At 46.0% G+C, this 20,293-nt stretch overlaps 1 protein-coding gene and 1 long non-coding RNA gene across 3 annotated transcripts in view; one reads left to right on the top strand and one right to left on the bottom strand.

Moving 5' to 3' along the window:
* The window catches only part of LOC128347876 (uncharacterized), a 32,117-nt gene extending 23,223 nt beyond the window's left edge, over positions 1 to 8,894 (bottom strand). Inside the window, exon 1 of the long non-coding RNA XR_008317788.1 lies at positions 8,829 to 8,894. This is a non-coding gene — a long non-coding RNA (uncharacterized LOC128347876). The remainder of the gene's footprint in view (positions 1 to 8,828) is intronic.
* Positions 8,895 to 11,720: 2,826 nt separating this feature from the next.
* On the top strand, positions 11,721 to 20,198 carry LOC128342468 (uncharacterized). Of its 2 annotated transcripts, XM_053289768.1 has the most exons (3): positions 11,721 to 11,985; positions 15,279 to 15,754; positions 16,849 to 20,198. In XM_053289768.1, exon 3 carries the CDS (start codon positions 17,725 to 17,727, stop codon positions 18,628 to 18,630), a length of 906 nt encoding a protein of 301 aa, XP_053145743.1. In that variant the 5' UTR covers positions 11,721 to 11,985; positions 15,279 to 15,754; positions 16,849 to 17,724; the 3' UTR covers positions 18,631 to 20,198. The 2 variants fall into 2 exon arrangements, with proteins under 2 accessions (XP_053145743.1, XP_053145742.1); XM_053289767.1 differs by lacking the exon at positions 15,279 to 15,754 and having other exon boundaries at positions 16,802 to 20,198.
* The last annotated feature ends 95 nt before the right edge of the window (positions 20,199 to 20,293 follow it).

Genomic DNA, 20,293 nt, shown 5'->3' with positions numbered 1-20,293 from the left:
ATGCAGATGAATGAGGAGCAGAGTATATCAGCAGTGGGCCATTTGCTAGTAAACTTTAACTCCCTTCCTCATATTCATAAATGTAAGGACAGTTGATCAGATAGTTAAGAGGGGAGGATGGTGAACTGGATGCTTGGAGGGAGAAAAGTGTACTGTTCAGGAATGGTTTATCCTAAAAAAAGAAAAGTGGGACTTACGTACAAGGCGGGAGTAAAGCTGCTCTATATAAGAAAGCCATTACCTGTGTAAAGACATAAGAGTCCTCAGAAAGGAGGCAGATCAGTAGCAAAATATCCATGCAAGGCACCCCAACCCCAAGGTGGAGAATGGTAATATGGAAAGAACCACAATTGATTATCAGATAAATAGCAACCCCTCTGTAAGCTGTAAATTAATTTTTTGACCACACCCTGGAACCAATACTCTTCTTTACCACTGAAACCTCATAACCATCGTGCTTTAAGAACTTGGCTAAAACAGTAACATTTGTTATTTTAGTATTATCACAGAATAAGAACATTTTAATTCCCTTCTTACATCATGAGAAGTATGCTACCATACAACATACCAGGAGAAGAACGTGATTTTACATCTCAGTTCCTACCCAAAGAGATCTGAGTGGTGGCAACAGAGATATTCAGTGGAAGGGTGACTCTCACATAAATTAGCACTGTTGTGATCCTATAGTATTCATCACAAGGGGTGCAAAGAGAACAGAGGGGATATCTGAAATCTTTCCTGATCTGCTGCAAACCGTAAGAGCCATGCTGGACCAAAGGTCTGATCCTGGCCATTAGAGGGCATGAAAGAAACAGCCCTTCCCTACTGTTGTCCTTACTCCCAACAACTAGTATTCAGAAACACAAAACATGGAGATTCCTCACCTTAAATAGCCAGCAATAGACCTCTCTGCCATGAATGTGTCTATTGACCTTTTAAAGCCATCTAAGCTAGTGGTCATCATCACATTATGTGGCAACTGATTTTGCCATCTGTGAAAGAGTACTTTTTCCTGTCCTAATTTCCTAAATCTTCATAAGATCCTCATAAGAACCTCAAGTTCTAGTACTATAATTTTTAAATTGTTAAATTGTTTTAAGTTTTTCGTATATGTTTTTAACTTGTTTTATGCTATTGTTAACCGCCCTGAGATGAAAGTTTGGGGCGGTGTACAAATTTGATAAATAAAATAATAAGAAAGGCAGGAAGTCTCTTTTCTCATGCAATCCCTATACTACACACCATTTTATAAGCCTTTCTCATGTCTCTCTCTCCCCCCACCCCATCTTAGACAGCAATCAGCCAGCAGATTCTGATCAATATTCTGCCAGCCCTTGTCATATAATGTAATATATGTACTGTGCACCATGTTTGGGTTGGGGTCTTTTTCACTGACTCCAAAGAGATGTACATGGATAGGAGATGAGATTAATTTTTGCAGTGCTTGCAAGACCACAATAATTGTGTCTTCACAATTAAATTGTGACCATTTATATGAAGATTACTTAGAAATATTACTTTACTATTATTTGCATACTGTTTAAATAACATATTGCTTCTATTAAGAAATTACAGCCATTAAAAAAAACCCACAATGCCCTTGAATTACTTTGAACGGAAAGCATAAAATGATTTCCAACTGTTGCCCTTTGGGGCAAACATTTTGCACTGAAAAAATACAGAATAAATTACTTTCTGTCACTCTTTGGCAAATGTTTTATGCTAGCTGCCTTGCTTCATGAAAAGCATATGCTATTAGGAAGCTGGAATAAATGGAGCGGAGCAAACTGTTATTTTTGCCTTTGGTCTTTGTAAAACAGCAATAAAACACACACAATAAAAGTGTGCAGAAATCCTGTTAATTCCAACATTAAAAGGGGGTGGTTGTCAACATACATGGGGAAGTGATGTATTTGTATTGCGTATCCCTGTCATATGCAGAACACAATGTAATATAAGCATACACTGTAGACCTAGGAATGAAAAGAACATTCAGGGAGGTTGAATGAGGTCCTGGGGAAAGTAGCAGATGACTTTATAAAGGAAAGAAAGAGCAGAAAAATCTTGTTGCTTTCCGTAGTTCATCTGAGTCCACTGCACAAAAACAATAGGCCACTGAAGCCTTAGAAGGCAACTGGTGCTTAGCTTAAAAGGAGTATTAGGTGCCATTGTGAAATCCTTGGCTTAACACACCAGAATTTCCTACAAACCCATGCCAATCAAAACCCACATAAAGTCAAACTGATCGTTTGCTTTAGCAGAATCCCTATAAACATGTAGAATTAGACAGTCAGTTTGAGAGAATGAAAGAGAGAGAGAGAGAGAGAGAGAGAGAGAGACATGCACATGCGCGCACACACACACACATACACACACACACTCCAAAAGATATAATGAAAGCACTACATAATTATTTTGGGTGAAAGGGAGACAACTGTATTTAATGTTTGATCATTGTAATGACGATCCTGTTGGGTGAGATTCTTTTATAATGTGTCTGGGTTCGGCTGGAGATGGGGAAACAGGGGTCATATCCACTGATTATGGGGTGGCAATTCAGATGGTGGTGGGGAACAGAACAAGTAATGTTGTCAGGTCAGTGGGTCATTACAGGGGAAGGGGGAACAGAAATCTGATAGCTGTTCCCCCTTCTGGCTGCCTTGTCAACTCTTTGACCAGTGCCAACCACCCTCAGAACCTCACCTTACTCCTTTGTAATGCCCGGTCGATCCAGAACAAATCAGAAATCATTCATGATTTGATTCTGGATTCAGGAGCCGACCTGTTTTGTATTAAAGAGACCTGGTTGGGGGAGGCCGGTGGCCCGGTTTGGTCCTGGCTTCTTCCTTCCAGGTACTCTGTTGAGGAGTGGGTAACAGACCCTGGGTGGGGAGGTGGGGTGGCAGTGGTCTATAAGAAAAACATGTCCCTTACCAGGATCCCTGTTGAGATGTCGGACCATATCAAATGTGTGTACCTAAGTTTGGGGACCAGGGATAGATTGGGACTTCTGTTGATGTACCGATTGCCCCGTTGCTCAACGGAGTCCCTAACTTTGCTGACAGACTTGGTCTTGGGCTTGGTGTTGGAGTCCCCCAGGCTTGTGGTGCTGGGGGACTTCAATGTTAATTTTTGGACCAATTTGTCTGGGGTGGCTCAGGAGTTCATAGTGACCATGACGACTATGGGTCTATCCCAAGTGGTCTTGGGATCGACTCATAATACCGGTCATACACTTGATTTGGTCTTTCACTCTGATCAGGGTGGTGTTCTGTGGGTGGAGACTCCTGAGATTTCCGCATTGTCATGGATGGACCACCATCTGGTTAAGGTTGGAGTCACAATCACTTCCCACCTTCACAGGGCTGAGGGCCTATTAGGATGGTCAACCCGAGAAGGTTATTGAATCCAATAGGATTCCAAGAAGCCTTGGAGGGATTCAGTGTTGGCTCTGCCGGCGATCCTGTTGATGCTCCGGTGGAGAATTGGAACAGCAAACTCATCAGGGCAGTAGACATGATTGCTCCTAAGTGCCCTCTCTGACCTGCTGCAAAATTGGCCCCTTGGTATACGGAAGAACTACGGGGACTGAAGTGGCAAGGTAGACAACTGGAGCACAAGTGGATAGAGATTCGACTCGAATCTGGCAGATTGCAACATAGAGTACATTGGAAGATCTATGCTCAGGCAATACATGTGGCAAAGAAGAGATTCTTTTCTGCCCGTATTGCATCCACAAGTTCACGTCTGGAGGAGTTGTTCATGGTTGTGAGAGGGCTAGTACATGCCCCTCCTCCTTTGAATCAGAATCTGGAACTATCGATGACCCGCTGTGATGTGTTTAATGAATTCTTTGTGGGGAAAATATCTCATATTCCAGCCGACTTAGACTCAGTCTCCACAATTACTTCAGTGTCTGATGTGGAGGTGTCCAGCGACTCCTCTTCTGTGGTTAGATTAGATTAGTTCCAGTTTGTGACTCCTGAGGATGTGGACAAGCTGCTTGGAGTGGTGCGGCCTACTTCCTGTTCTCTTGACCCTTGCCTGACATGGCTTATAATATCTAGCAGGGGGATTGTTGTAGGAAGCCTGGTAGAGATAATAAATGCTTCTTTGAGGGAGGGCACGGTGCTTCCTTGTCTTAAGGAGGCAATTATTAGACCACTTCTAAAGAAACCTGCCTTGGATCCCTCAGAGTTGGGTAACTACAGGCCTGTCTCCAACTTTCCGTGGTTGGGCAAGGCAATTGAGAGCATCGTGGCTTCCCAGCTCCAGACAGTCTTGGAGGAAACTGATTATCTAGACCCATTTCAGACCGGCTTTTGGGCAGGCTATGGGGTGGAGACTGCCTTGGTCAGCCTGATGGATGATCTCCAATTGGGAATTGACAGAGGGAGTGTGACTCTGTTGGTCCTTTTCGACCCCTCAGCGGCTTTCAATACTATCGACCATAGTATGGTCGATATCTGGAGTGTCTGAGGGGGTTGGGAGTGGGAGGCACCACTTTGTGGTGGTTCCACTCCTTCCTTTCAGACAGGTTCTAGATGGTGTCCCTTGGAGACCATTGTTCTTCAAAATCTTAACTTTTGTATGGTTTCCCTCAGAGCTCCGCATTGTCTCCGATACTGTTTAATGAAACCGCTGGGAGAGATCATCAGGAGATTTGGTGCAGGGTGCTGTCAGTATGCTGATGACACCCAAATCCATTTCTCCATGTCAACCTCATAGGGAGAAGGCATAACCTCCCTAAATGCCTTCCTGGAGGTGGTGATGGGCTGGATGAGGGATAACAAACTGAGACTGAAACCTGAGACAGAGGTACTTATTGTGCGGAGTCAAAACTTGGAAGATGAGTTTGATCTGCCTGTTCTGGATGGTGTCACACTTCCCCAGAAGGAACCGGTGTGCAGTCTGGGGGTGCTTCTATATCCGAGCCTCTCCCTGGTGTTCCAAGTTGAGGCAGTGGCCAGAGGTGCCTTTTATCAGCTTTGGCTGATATGCCAGCTACGTCTGTTTTTTGAGATAAATGACCTCAGGACATTGGTACATATGCTGGTAACCTCCAGACTGGATTACTGCAATGCACTCTATGTGGGCCTGCCTTTGTATGTAGTCTGGAAACTATAGCTGGTTCAGAATGCAGCAGCCAGGTTGGTCTTTGGGTCATCTTGGAGAGACCATAGAGCTACACTAACTGTCGGTACGTTACCGGACAAAATACAAACTGCTGCTTATAACCTATAAAGCCCAAAACAGCTTGGGCCCTGGGTATTTAAGAGAACGTTCTTCTTCATCATAAAGCCCACCGCCCATTGAGATCATCAGGAGAGGTCCATCTGCAGTTGCCACCGTCTTGTCTCGTGCCTTCTCAGGGACAGGCCTTTTCAGTTGGAACATGCTCCCTGCTGAGATAAGAGCTTCCCCATCTCTGACAATTTTTTAAAAAAATCTTTAAAGACACATTTGTTCACCCAGGCTTTTAATTAAATACCATTTAAATAGTTTTAACTTCATTTTAAAATATTGTTTTAAGTTTTTAAATTGTTGCAATGTTTTAACTTTTTGCTGTCATTTATTTCAACCAATGTTTTAATTTATTTATTGTCATTTATCTATTTAAACTAATATTTTAACTTTTGTGTTTTTGTTGCAAACTGCCAAGACATAAGTTTTGGGAGGTATAAAAATATTATAAATAAATAAATAAATAAATAAATAAATAAATAAATATTTTAAAAATGTGGAGAGAGGGAGAACATCTCAGTTTGAAATTCAAGACAGCAAAAAGAGCAGACCAAACGGTGACTCCACCCCCAAGCCAGTACATAGCCACATTCAAATATAGACAATTGTGCCCCATATAAAGAACTGAGACAATTTCTATGGGAAAATCCCAACACAAAGTCCATTCTGTGTCTGGGTGGGAGTGAGGGGAAGCCTACTTGGGAAAAACTGAATCGCTGGAGAGATGGGGCAGCCAAAGGCCATCCAAACTCCACCCCTATGACTCAGCCAATCAGAATAGTCATGTGACTTCCTTAAACTGAGGGTGAGGCAAAATGCCACCCCCAGCACAAGGCCTTGGGTGGCAACATTACAACTTATTTATTTACTTATTTCCAGTTATATTTGTGTTCTAATTAAAGAAACCAGAGACTTGCCTCTGTCTTGGTACCTTCAGTTGTGTTCAGGACTGCTTCAGCCTTAGATATCTAGTCACTAGTGGGCACTGGGAATACCTTTAGCTGATACTAAGCATTTTTATTATTATTTTGAAGGTGTACTTTGATGCTGCTCTGCTGAAGTGACTGACATTCAAAGGCAAGTCTCTTCTTAGTGTCAGAAAAGAAGCCATGCATTTTAATGGACCAGGGAGGACTTTGATTCTTCCCACATGCTGGCTTTGAGATATAAAGAAAAAGTGATGCACTGTTTCAGGTACTCTTACCTTCTTTGAAAAAAGTTTGTGCCTGCCAATAGTTCTCAATGCTTAAAGCATTTTACTGTAAAACAAAACATCCTTTTTATCTGGCACCATGGAGGAGGAGGAAAAAAATCTTGCAATGTGCTGGTTTAGACAATATTCCAACCAGCTCATCTTAAATGCATGGGGAAGGAATGTGGAGGCACACATCTACTGTTCACCCACCCAGTGTGTCAGTGTGCAGGTGTTGAACCAACCCTCAATGCATGGCTTTAATAGTATTTTAAACTGAGGCCGGTTAGATGATAGCAGATTGCATATTAGCATACATGTGCATGCCCACACTGCTCCCCAGTTAAATGGGTTGGTCCAAGTATTGTCTGAATAAGCCCATTTATTAGCTGAGTGTCAAATAGTAGAAGTAAGAGAGGGTATTGTTGCATTTAAAGGGCTGGAATTCTATTTTGCAGCCATATGTTGCAAAATATTTTAGTTTAAACTATTTTAAATTATTTAATTGTTGTTTTTATGCAGTAAAACTGTTTTAATTGTTTTTATTCTGTTTGGTGTTTGGTGTATTTTTAAACCATGTAGGGATGCATATGTTAGGTGTAGGGGTGTGCACAAAACAGGCTGGCCCAGTTCAGTTTGAGTCCAAATCAGACTCAAACCAGACTGGGCCAGTTCTCTTCCCCCCCAACTCAACCCCACCCAACGGGTTTGTTTCAGCTCCTGGTGGCGCAGTGGTAAAACTGCCGCCCTGTAACCAGAAGGTTACAAGTTTGAACCTGACCAGGGGCTCAAGGTTGACTCAGCCTTCCATCCTTCCGAGGTCGGTAAAATGAGTACCCAGAATGTTGGGGGCAATATGCTAAATCATTGTAAACCGCTTAGAGAGCTCCGGCTATAGAGCGGTATATACATGTAAGTGCTATTGCTATTGCTATGTGACTTCATAAGGTGTTTCGAATGTATTGGAATAGGTGTTGGGACAGTATTATCTCAACCAGGCCAATATGTTTGCAAACCAGATGAAGCTGAGTCCCTTTTCTGTGCATTAAAATTATCATGGATGGAGGCCCATCTTCTGAGATTAGGCAGGTTGCATCTGGGTTGGGGGCTGTTTCAGTTGTGGCACTCTGCCTGAGCAACGCTTTTCCCAGGAAGACTTTTGCCTGCTGCCTACTCAAGAACTAAAGAACAGCCCTGGTGGATCAGGCCCAAGGCCTGTCTAGTCCACAGGGGCCCACCAGATGCCTCTGAGAAGCCCACAGGCTCGAGGGGAGGGCATGCCCTCTCTCCTGCTGTTGCACGCCTGCAACTGGTATTGAGAGGCATCTTTCCTCCGAGGCTGGAGGTGGCCCATAACCACCAGACTAGTAGCAATGGATCCACATATTTCCCAGCCCTGTCTTCTGTGAATTTGTCTAAGCCCCTTTTAAAGCCATCCAAGCTAGTGGCCATCACCACATCTCGTGGCAGAGAATTCCATAGATTAATTATGTGCTGTGTGAAAAAGTACTTCCTTTTGTTGGAAGTTACTCCTATGCAGGGGCGTAGCAAGGTTGGAATGGGCCCAGAGACAAGATTTTAAAATGGGCCCCCCCCCACTCAAAGTCCAGGGCCTCCGCACACCCCAGGCCCCCAAGGATTTAAGTCTGATATTCCAAAATAAGTATGCTGCCTGCAAATACATTTCACTGAATACACACACGCACACGTCACAGTATATAGTGATATACATTGAGTACTATACATTTGTTTTACTTTTAATGCCTAGAACACACTAGAAAGATGAATGATTAAAATGGATCCCTCGCTGCAGATTAGCAAAGGAGACTTTCAACCATGCAGGGTGAACCTATGTTTGTTTTCCCAGAATTCTGAACAAATTCAGTCAAGTTCGATTCCAGGAGGTTTTTCACAGGAGGCTTTTAAAGCCCTTTAACACACATCTCCTCTGGAATAGAGGTGCTGCATTCACGTGTTGGCCAGATTTACCCTGAAGTCCCTGCAAGTTATTGGGGAGCAGTTCACACACAAGAAAAATAAAATAAAATAAAAGCACAAGCCATGCTTCACAGTTCTCACTCAGACCTTCTGGGTTGCAAAACAACTTGAACATAAGTGCATTTATAAATGAATGAATGAATGAATGAATGAATAAAATAAATATAACACTGTTTCTTCCAGAAGTTTTTGTAATTTTCTGCCATGAAACAAGCCACTTATAGGCCTTTTTAGATAGTTTTTTTTAAGCCAGCAAATTTTCCAAGCTGTTTCAAAATAAATATTCAGAGACTTCTCAGTCCCTCCCCCCCATATCAAAGCCCTATGGCAAGCAGATGCCTATATATGGGGGGTGGGGAAGGAAGGTAACCACAAAAAGGAGTTCACACTCTACCTGGCAGCAAGGGGTCTTCTGCTGCAGAGAACAGTGGAGGCCTCTCTAGCTGCCTCCTCCTTCCTGGCTGGCTTGGGCCCTACTCGAGTTCAGGCTTCACAGAGGCCTACACGAGGCCTCCATGGAAGCCCCGCCCACCCGCCGATCAGCTGAGAGGCGGGAGAAAAGGAGCTCTTTGCAGCTTGCCTGCTGCCTGGATTGCCGGCCAGGAGAACAAGCTGGAGAGACGGCGAACAGGGCAAGTGGCTGAGGGGCCTTGGGGCTGGGCAGGGGGCAATGGGGAGTCACGTGAGGTGCCTCTGGGGGGCCCCTCCAGGCAGTGGGGCCCCCAGACAACTGTCTCCCCTTGCCCGATCGTTGTTACGCGCCTGCTCCTATGCTATCATTGCATTAGGCCACACATTGTTTATTTTTCTGGACCTTTAAAATTACTATTGAATTGGTTGTTATCCCGTTGCTATGGATTTAGTGTGCTTATGCTTTTCTTCTCCTGCTGTTCTTATTGCTGTGTTGTTTTAGTGTTTATTGGCATGATGAATCTTTGCCCTATTTTAGGCTGGTGTTAGAACCTGCTAGCTGCTCTGGGAACAATAGTGCTGAAGGTGTGGGATATAAAATTTTAAATACATGAAAACAAATGCGCTTTGGCCTTTTCCGACTACCATAGCAGGTAATCTGGGCTCTCACAGATCTCAGCTGGCAGTAAATACCAAAGTACTCCACACATTTAGTCAAACTGCTGAGCCTGTGATATTTCACCCCAGAGTTCCTGATGCCACAGTACAGCAATATCAGTACTAGATTCCAATACATTCAGGAGAACCTCAGTATTCACAAAGGTTCCATTCTCTGCTACTACTGTGGATATGGAAACCATGAATACTTTAACACTGGGGCTATGGAAATCTGGAGGTTAGGATACCGGAGGTCAGGAAAAGTCCCCAAAATGGGGTAAAAGGCTGTAGAAATGTGGGGGGAGTGGCCTACTGCACTGGTCCCCAGCAGTCCAGCAGTGCCCCCCAATAGTGAAAAATAGGGCAAAAACTTTTGTTTTGTTTTGCAAAACAAAAATGGCTCCCAATTTCAAAATGATCGCCAGGAATGACCTCCAAGGTAACTTCTAGCCATCCCCGACCTGAAGATATGCTGATTTAGCGGTGCCAAGGTCAGGTGTCTATTAGCCAAACATGGATATGCAAATCCGCGGATGCTGGATCTGCAGATATCAAGGTTCTACTGTAATTCTATGGTAGAAGAAAGGGTTCATCAGTTGACTTGCTTCTTAGCAGTCCTCAGTACACTACCACCTGGTTCATCCCAAACTAATTGATACTTTGCTTTGGATCCTATGTAACAAATGAAGTACTCTAGCTCAAAAGTCAAACCAGATGCCATTTCAAACCTGTTGCCCACAGATACCAGTATGCTTTATTTAAAGCATATATATACTTTTAGGGTCATATTCATGAAGTTCTTCAGAATAATCAAAGCTCTTCACATACATGATCTCAGCAATAATGCATTACTTACAAAAGCCCAGCAACATACATTAGGACAAAATCACTTCTCCATTTCTGCAGATGGGTGGGATAAATGAATCTGAGATTAAGGTTACTCACTCAATTCATAGGAGAGAGGCAAGAGTTGAACCAGGGATTTCCTGATTCACTGCTCAGATTCTCATTCCACTGCAGTAGTAAAGGGGGGCAGGAAAGAGACATAATACAATTGTGATTGCTATGGGTAAAATCTGAGATTGAGGGTGAAGGGCAACCATGCCCTAATTGGTTGGGTGCCCAATACTATCACTGATTTTCTTGTTATGATGAGTGAGAGTTGACTTGCAACCTGGGCACTGATACATTGGGAGATAAGGGAAATATGGTTTCCCCCACTTATTGCCTCCCTGTTCCCATCAGGCCCTCTGGGACAAATCTGGAGTCCTGCTTCCTAGAGCAAGTTTGATGACAGGACTGGAGAAGGGATGGGTGGAAGGAGAATAAAGCAGCTGCTTTATTCCCTAGTATATCTGGAGACTTAATAGTAAAGATATACATCTGGTGTCAGTGAGACCAGATGCCCCCACCTTATTCAGCAGACCTAACTGCTAAACTTCTGGCAAAAGCATTGATTAATAAATATACACCCAGGCACTGATGCAGCCTGGAGCTTGCCAGGTTTTGCCCTTTCCGTTTACATAATGTTTTGACTGTTTAAGATTATGGATTAATACAATACTAAACACACACTTGGATGACTGTAATGAAATCCTGTATGCATGAAAAGGCAAAGGTAATTTATCACCCAGGAGCCAATAATACCTGTTCATTCCATCAGCTCATTAATCTGGGATACCAATCTGGTTCTGCTCCACATCTCATCAGAAACAGCACACATTATAAACGACTCAGCCTCTAATTATATTTACATGAGGGGGTCAATATATTGTATATTTTATACATTTTAGATGGTATTTAAAACTGATGTTTATTTTTCTTTGAAAACCATTTGTATGGAAGAAAATAAAACCCCATGTGGGTCGAGTAAAGACAAACATATTTTCTGTTAACTGTTCAGTTATTCCACATTTGCTTCTCTGTTAAGCTAAATGAGGAAATGTTTTCAAGCTGTTTCCAATTTGCATTTCGTTATCATTTGATTGATTATTCAGTGAATGGTGTGGTGATGTTTTGGGTATTGTGGCCCTCTTCTTGATGGACTGCAAATTGCTCCACAATGTTTAATAATTTTTAGCTAGACTGCAGACAGGTAAACAGTTAGATAGAGATATCATGTGACAGGTCCTCTGAGAGCTATAGAGAGGACCAGAAATGACAATGGCTTTTGTAATTTAAAAAGCCAGCCAATTTGTTTCTTTCTTTGTAGATTCATCACCTGTTGCACAGCACTACAACCATTGGCTTCTCTCAACTTCCTTTGACTGTTTCACAGAATAATTTTGCCTTGGGCAAAAATTCAGTGAAAACTCTAACTGAAGGCCCATTCTCTCTGACCTCCGGAGTCCCGCTCATCTCCGCCATGGCTTTCAACTTTCAAGTGTTTTCAAGAATATATTTCTACAACCCAGAAGGGGTTTCATTTAAACAGGAAATCTGTTTCTCTGAGGGCAGCTTCTTCTGAAGGATTTTGCATTCAGGTACTGCTAACTGACTTCAAGACACACGTATTGCATCACTTACTGATGAAATACCTTGTGTATTCATTTTAATATGCAAGGACATCCAAAAAAGAATCAGGACATATGCATCTGCCATTCATGACTGATTTAAACCCTATTCAGACATCATGTGGTATAAGTGTACAAATATCTCTATGCCTGGACATGTTTTTGTGTGGATGACTGACTGACATACTGCATGGGAGTACATATGCCTAATAAGGTAGCATTTGTGCAATCTGCATAAGGTGTGTGAACACAAAAAATGTGCATATTGCATTACCCAAGAAAAAGCCCATTATTTCCAAAGGTTTTACTCTTATGTAACACAATTTATCCAAATTGCACAGACACAATGTTACTAGGCTGATGCACGCTTGTGTAGCATGTCAGCTACTGTACCTGCATTCCTTTTTAAAGTGAACTTGGGTACAGACCCCTTGAATGCATGTGTTCAACATACCATGTGAATAACTGTACCTGTGTACAGATCTGTACCTGTGTACAGATCTGTGCCTGTGTACACTGTATACTCATTGTACGGGTTTTGAACATTACATGTGAATAGATCTTTGGTGATGGGAAAATTGATTTCCATCCAGTTTGCCAAAGCAGTTTGGGCTTTTTAAGCTTTTCATGGATAATGCATCAAATGATCTGAGCCCTTTCTGAGAAAAGATAAACTTTGGAGGAAGCTTGCCACCCCAAACAGTCCTCACTTCCCCAAAACCTACCCTGGTGAAAGAGGTGATCGATGGCTTTAAGGAAGGCTGATATGGTAGGCTTCAGCAGCTGCAGACATGTGATTGGGCTGCTTCAGATGATAATTTGTCAGCTGGCTCAACCAAGCGTGACAAGGACATATGTGCACCATAAGCATGTACATCCTTTCTCCCTCCCATGTGGGGTCATGGGTGGTGTCATGCAAACAACTCCTCTACATACACTACCAATACTAGTTTAAACTAGTATTAGTAAAGTATGTAGAAGGGTAGCTTGGATGAGCTGCTCCCCAGTAATTCATGAATGGTGCTGCAGAACGCCAGAAGGGAGGGAATGACATGTATACTCATGGCATGCACATGTCTTTATCATATGTAGCTGGGCCACAGGATGAAGTATTGTCCAAATTGGCCCCTGGCTCCTGGGTTTGTCTAAGCATATTCAGAACATCCAATACTGCCTGGAAATGGCATTCCAGTCACTTCCAAGTCAATCCATTAAGAATGAAGGCATTTTGGGACTCTGTGTCCTTGATGTAAAGGTGAGGTCTCTGCAGCTTCCACAGGCCTCCTTCACTCCAGCTCCTTCTGCCACCATGCCTTTGGAAGGTGCTTGGCTTGGCTTCTAATGACTCACTGAGGTCATTCTCACAACCTCACTGGGGAGGCAGGTTCTGTACTGCCTTTCATAAAACCCATCCCAAGGCGATTTACAGAAGTTAAAACACAATAAAACTCCATAAAAATCACACCAAAACATTAAAATGGGTTAAAAACAATAAGAACCATAAAAACACCACAAAGCAGCAGCTATAAAAAAAGACAAAGACAGGGCAGCAGGAGAGCAGAGAGACTGACAACCTAGAAGCCTGAACAAACAAAAAGGTCCTCAGTTGCTTCTTAAAAGCAGCCACAGAGGCCGTTGAATAGACCCTCACTGGGAAAGCATTCCAGAATAATGCCCTGTCTCATGTGCACGACAATTGAGCCTCCCTCAACAACAGCATTTATTTATTTATTTATTTATCAAACTTATATACCACCCAAACTTTTATCTCTGGGTGGCTAACAGATAAAACAATTAACACACATATAAAATTTTTAAACAATTCAACAGTTTAAAATCAACCACAAAATTAAAATCAACAATTTTTTTAAAAGCTGAAAAAGCTTGGGTGAAGAAATGGGTTTTCAGATTTTTAAAAAAATAGCCAGAGATGGGGAGGATCGTATCTTAGTAGGGAGCACATTCCAAAATCTTGGGGCAGCAACCGAGAAGGCCTGTCTCTCTGTAGCCACCAGACGAGCTGGCAGTAACTGGAGTTGGACCTCTTCAAGTGACCTCAATGGGCTGTGGGGCTCATAGTGAAGAAGACATTATCTTAAATATACCCAGGGCCTAAGCCTAGGGCTTTATAAGTTATATCTAGTACTTTGTATTTTGCCCAGAGCAAAGCCCCCTCTGTGGAGCAAAGCCCCCTCTGAGAACCTTGTTGAGAGGCAGAAACCATTGGGACCAGGCAAATCTTCAGCTATAGGAAGATAGGAAGCTGCCATATACTGAGTCAGACTATTGGTCCATCTAGCTCAGTATTGTCTACACAGACTGGCAGTGGCTTCTCCAAAGTTGCAGGCAGGCATCTCTCTTAGCCCTATCTTGGAGATACCAGGCAGGGAACTTGAAACCTTATGCTCTTTCCAGAGTGGCACCACCCACTAAGAGAAAAATCTTACAGTGCTCACACTTCAAATCTCCCATTCATATGCAAGCAGGGCAGACCCTGCTTAGCTAAGGGGACAAGTAATGCTTGCTACCACAAGACCAGCTCTCCTCTCAGTTTGGTCTATCAGGGCCCAAACTGGTAAAGACTTGAAAAGTGATAACCAGCACCTTGAAATGGATTCGGAAACAAATTGGCAGCCAGTGCAGCTCTTTCAAAATAGGAATGATATGTTCTGAGTGAGTAGTTCCAGAAAAAACCCTAGCTGCTACATTCTGCACCAAATGAAGTGTACAACCCCATCCGGGGCTGGTTGAATTTCCCTGTCCCGATTTGCCTTCCTACTGACCAACAGCACCTCCATCTTGTCTGGATTTAACCTCAGCTTGCTAGCCCGCATCCAGCCCATCACTGCCTCCATCCCCTGATTCTGTGCATCCACTACCTCCCTGGGATCTGATGACAAAGAGAGGTAGAGCTGAATAGTCATTCACATACTACTGGCATGATTCTGATATATTGCCGCATTGATAAAGAAACAGTCATCAAACCAAGCAAATAATTCCCTAATGTCTTCATGTACTGTAAACTATGGACTTTGACAGCAGTTATATCCCCAGGGAGAATAAGCTACTTAAGACATGTTATTACTCACAGACTTTACAAATAATTGTCATCATATATGTTTTTGAAACAGGTTTTGCCATGTAACCAAAGTCACTAACCCAAACAAGCATTTGTTAGTGGCTGCTAGGGGGTGACAAACAAAAGAGGAAGGTATATTTTTCTTGGTTAGGGAATGGCTGAAATGTCTTCTGTCCCAAAACAGGTGATTCAGTCTTCACAGCCTGCTGTCAGCGGTGGCGCATTATCAGGTGCTTTTAAACTATCCACACAGCCCAAGGGTGGCTATTATGATGATGCAATAAAACATGAAAAGAAGAGAGGTGGTTAAAAAGAACTTAAGACTGTGATACAGCTCTGAAATTTCTCATTAAAAGAACAGCACCCTGATACCCAATCAAACACACATACACATGAGTTGTCCTTTCTTAGCAGAAATGTGACATAAGAACATAAGAACAGCCCTGCTGGATCAGACCCAAGGCCCATCTGGTTCAGCATCCTGTTTCACAGAGTGGCCCACCAGATGCCACTGGAAGCCTACAAGCTTCTTGTCTTTTCTTGTCTCATCATTTCTGGAGAATATTCAGATCAGAAATGTGGAAGAAGGGAGCTCCAAAGCTAGTGAGCAACTATTAACAACACAACATCAAGAGGTTACTCAGACTTTGTGGACTGCAGGTATTAGTGGTGGACTACAGAAAAGCAAGCAATCTTGAAGCCCTAGCCTTTTCTGTGGCACATGGGCAGTAGCCATAGCGCACAATTACGCTGTTTGCCGCTTGACTAAGCGGCACAGCGCTCTTGCCTGGCCCCTCTAGAAGCACGAGGCTTCTTTTGACCTGATTGGTCAAAGGGCCCGTGCAGGGGGCGGGGCTACGGCTCCGCGTCCTGCTCCGAGCCCGAGAGAGCTCAGTTCGCTCTCAACAGGCATCAGAGCAGGACGCCTTTTAAGGCTCGTGCTATCTCGGCCCGGCGCGAGATTGGGAGCGGGTTTCCACCTCCGTGGTGGTGGCGGTCATCTGGGGGGTGGCTTTTTAAGCCCCCCCCCGAGGTTTGGAGCGGCCTTTCTGCCGTTTTTTTCAGGGTGGTTGCCCCCTGCATAGCCCGGGTCCCGGCTGGGATTCTCTGGGCGGTGGGCCCCCCTTTCCCTCCCGGGTGGCAGCAGCGGGTGGAAGCTCCCCCCCCCGCCGCCAGTAGTGAGCATTTGCTCTTTCCGCCCCTCAGTTCTCCCGAGTTGGAAATTGCTCTGGGTTGTGGAGGGCTACACGGTGGGGCATTGGTTGGCCTGCTCCTAGCTTCTGAGATAGGCCTGGTTCCCAGCGGGGTTTTTTGTGGGTGCTTGGGTACTGCTTCACAGAGGGATTCTCTCCTTTTGGGCGTAGGGGGTTGGTTTGGGTGTATTTGTGGGGATTGCACGTACATTGATAGATTCAAAAGCAGGTGCTTCTGTTGTTCCTGCAACAGGCCCAAAGAAGGCCAAGGCTAAGACTGGTGGGAAGCGGGGTCGTCCCCCCCCCCCCCCGCGCCGGTTTCAGATTCATCAGATGATGATGGGGACTTGGGTACTGTGCGGGCCCTTATAGCGCGCTTAGAAGTGCTTGAAAAAGAGAAGCAGGGCCTGGCAGCAGCGGCGGATAAGGGTGGCCCCTCTGGCCTTCCCTCTGGTTCTTGAAGGGTTACTAGGGCGGTTAAACGTGCCAAGCTAACCGAGTCTCTATCGTCCAGGATTGATGCCTTGGAGTCTCAACAGCCACGCCCTGTTCTGCCTGCAGTGGACCTAACTTCGGAGAGAGATAGTGTCCAGAGCGTTCCTGAGTCTGGAGGAAGAGATGCGCGTCCTTCAGATCAGCATGGCCCTGGTGAGTCCTTGCACCACACCTGGCCCTGGGGGTTGTCCCCCTGGGCGCAGCCGTTTAACATGTATGGATGGCATCCGGCCCCAGTTGCCCCCCCACCCCCTTATGGGGCCTGCACACAGGTGTGGCAGGGGACTGCACCTGCTCTTGGTATTACACTCCCCGCGGCCACGGGTACCACATTGGATTCTTCAGGGTCACAGGTTCTTTACCCGCCATGCGACACCTCCCTGCCTCTGGGTGACCACCTGTTGCCTGCAGTTAAGGAACGCATTTGACGTGGGGAATTTGTGGATATCTTCCACCTGCTCTTTCGGGAGCCTGAACCTGCCCTGAAAGAAGGGGAACAAAAGAAAGAGGAGACGAAACCTAAATGCAAGCCAGTGGAGCATAACTGGGCCAACTGGTTGTCGGGCTACACAGTCTATATGGGAGTCATGCTACAGGTACACACCTCTAAAGGACCTGCCCTTGTAAAGTACAATATCATTCATAGGGGTTACATGGACTTCATGGGCAATGCCTGGGAGCGTTATGATCGCTCTTTTCAACTACGGGCCTCTCTCAACCCGGCTCTTCCCTGGGATAGGCAGCACCAGGAACTCTGGCTCCTCATTATGACTCCTTCGAGGCCCATTACGGAAGAACGAGCTGACAGCGGTCATTTGATATCTAGAACTCCAGCAGCGCAGTCCTCAGGGCCTGCCGCTGCGCAGGGTGTTCAAGGTACCCTGCCATGCTGGGCATTCAATACTAGCGGTAGCTGCAACAGGACCCCTTGCCGATTCAAGCATGAGTGCGGATTCTGCGGGGGGAAACATGCCAGCATTCACTGTCAGCGAGTTAAGGGCTCCCGGGGGGGTACAAGGGACCCGCCGACTGGGAGCAGGAAGGGTGGAGGCACCCTGCAGGGTGCCGCTGCTGGAAAAGGGCCCTAGCCAAGTTAGGCTTCCAGTTTTAGAACGCCTGCTGCGTGACTACCCACTTAGAACACAAGCGCAGTATCTGAGACAGGGTTTTACTTTTGGCTTTCGCATTCCTTACGTTGGTTTAAGAGTTCATGTTATGTCCCCTAACCTTAAGTCCGTGGAGGGGATGGAAGCAGTGGTGCTTCGCAAAATTAACAAGGAAATAGCCTTGGGGCGGGTTCTTGGTCCATTCCGGGAGCTGCCCATGCCAGACTTGCGTATCTCGCCACTTGGGGTAGTGCCCAAGAAGGCGCCAGGCGAATACCGCCTTATTCACCACCTCTCCTTCCCCCACGGTTCCTCAGTTAATGACGGAATCCCCGACAGCCTGTGCTCTGTTAGGTACACCTCCTTCGACCAGGCAGTCAAAGTTGTCTGTTCATGTGGGCAGGGTGCTCTGCTGGCAAAATGCGACATCGAATCCGCGTTCCACCTCCTCCCTGTTCACCCGGCGGACTTTAATCTCTTAGGCTTCGCCTTTCAGGGGCATTTCTACATTGACAGGGCACTTCCCATGGGCTGCTCAGTTTCTTGTGCAGCCTTTGAAGCGTTTAGCTCCATGCTTGAGTGGGCCCTCTGGCGGGAGGCGGGGCTTGTGTCCACGGCTCATTACTTAGATGATTTTCTCCTGGTGGGCCGGCCCAGAACCAACCAATGTAGGCACCTTTTAGAGGTTTTTCAAAATCTGTGCGCGGACTTGGGTGTCCCGTTGGCACAGGAGAAGACCTAGGGACCCTCCTCAGTGTTGACCTTCTTGGGCATCGAACTGGACACTGTGGCGTGTTGTTCCAGGCTCCCTCAGATGAAGCTGGCCACCTTGTGGTCCTTGTTGGCCTCCTGTATGCGGGCGCGCAAGGTCACCCTTAAACAGCTTCAACAGCTCATCAGGCATCTAAATTTTGCTTGCCAGGTTGTTGTGCCTGTTCACTCTGACGACGACGCTGGCTTAGGCTTTGGCGTCTATTTCCGCGGCCGCTGGTGCGCTGAACGGTGGCCGGATGCCTGGGTCGCTAATGGGATCACCAGGGACTTGACGTTCCTGGAATTTTCCCCCATAGTGGTGTCTGTGCATCTTTGGGCGGACCTTTTCAGAGACAAGATGGTCCATTTTTGGTGTGACAACTAGGCCACCATGCAAGTGATCAATAGACAGACTTCCAAATCCTCCAGGGTGATGTCCCTGGTCAGAGCGTTCATCTTAGCCTGCTTGTCTAACAATATTCTTTTTCTGGCTTGCCATGTGCCTGGGGTGCAGAACGGCCTGGCGGACGCGCTGTCTCGTTTTCAGGTTCAGCGCTTTCGCCAGTTGGCGCCAGAAGCGGAGCGCCTGCCCGACCAGATGCCGACGTGGCTGTGGAGCCTTGGCACCTAGAAGCGCAGAGGGCGGTTTGGGCCTTTTTGGCCCCCAGCACACGGGCAGCTTACACTAGGCAGTGCAGGGCCTTCCAGGATTTTAGGACCCAGGTAGGATTGTGCCAGGTCTGGCCTCCCCCCGCGGAACAGTTAATGCAATTTTTAGTTCATCTCAAGGGTAAGAGCTTGTCCACTGGGGCTATGGCGGGTTATTTGGCAGCCCTAGCTTTTCAGTCAAAATCCCAAGGGATGGCTGATACCACCAGGGATTTCAGGATGAGGAGGATGCTGGAGGGTTGGACTAGGGAACACCCGGTCGCGGTTGATAGCCGCAGGCCCCTTCTTCCCACCGACATACGGGGCATGGTTGAGCATTTCTCGTGAATTTGCCAGTCATCTTATGAGGCCTCCCTCTTTCAGGCGGCCACGTTAGTTTTGTTCTTTGGGGCCTTTCGGGCAGGTGAATTGCTCCCCAGGGGTCAGCACAGCCCTGCTTTCAAAGTGTTTCAGTTTGGGGACGTTAGTATGGGGCGGGATGTGGCGCAGCTGCGCCTTCGGTTTTCTAAGACCGACCAACGCGGCAGGGGACAGTTAGTGTCATTACATATGGCTGACGACTCTCTCCTTTGCCCGGTACGGGCTCTGGGCAGCTACATGGCCCTACGGGGGTCTGCTCCCAGATGCCTCTTTGTACATGAGGATGGGCTCCCCCTTTCCCAGTATCAGTTCTGGACGGTGGCGCGGCGAGCGCTTGGAGCAGCTGGGGTTGACACTGCGCAGCTGTCTCTCCACTCTTTTCGCATTAGTGCTGCTTCCACAGCCTCCCGGCTGGGTCTTTCAGGCGAGACCATCCAGCGCATCGGGCGTTGGTGGTCTGCCACCTACAAGAGGTATGTGCGCTAGTGTTGTTACGGCGCTGACGGTTCTTTCTCTTTGCAGGCCCTGCACGACGGGTGGCGAGTGCTCGGGTGCTCATTTTGGGCCATTCCATTGTTTTCTGGGCGCACAAGACAGCTCGAGTGGCACAGCCAGGAACACAG

The sequence above is a fragment of the Hemicordylus capensis genome, chromosome 2, assembly GCF_027244095.1.
Source record: "Hemicordylus capensis ecotype Gifberg chromosome 2, rHemCap1.1.pri, whole genome shotgun sequence".
Lineage (NCBI taxonomy): Eukaryota > Metazoa > Chordata > Lepidosauria > Squamata > Cordylidae > Hemicordylus > Hemicordylus capensis.
Note: the sequence above shows the minus strand (reverse complement) of the source record. Positions and strands in the feature narration are given on the sequence as shown.

What these genes read in the sequence shown, in the direction of transcription:
- LOC128342468 (XM_053289767.1), top strand. Translation starts at nt 17,725, where the DNA reads ATGAGTGCGGATTCTGCGGGGGGAAACATGCCAGCATTCACTGTCAGC.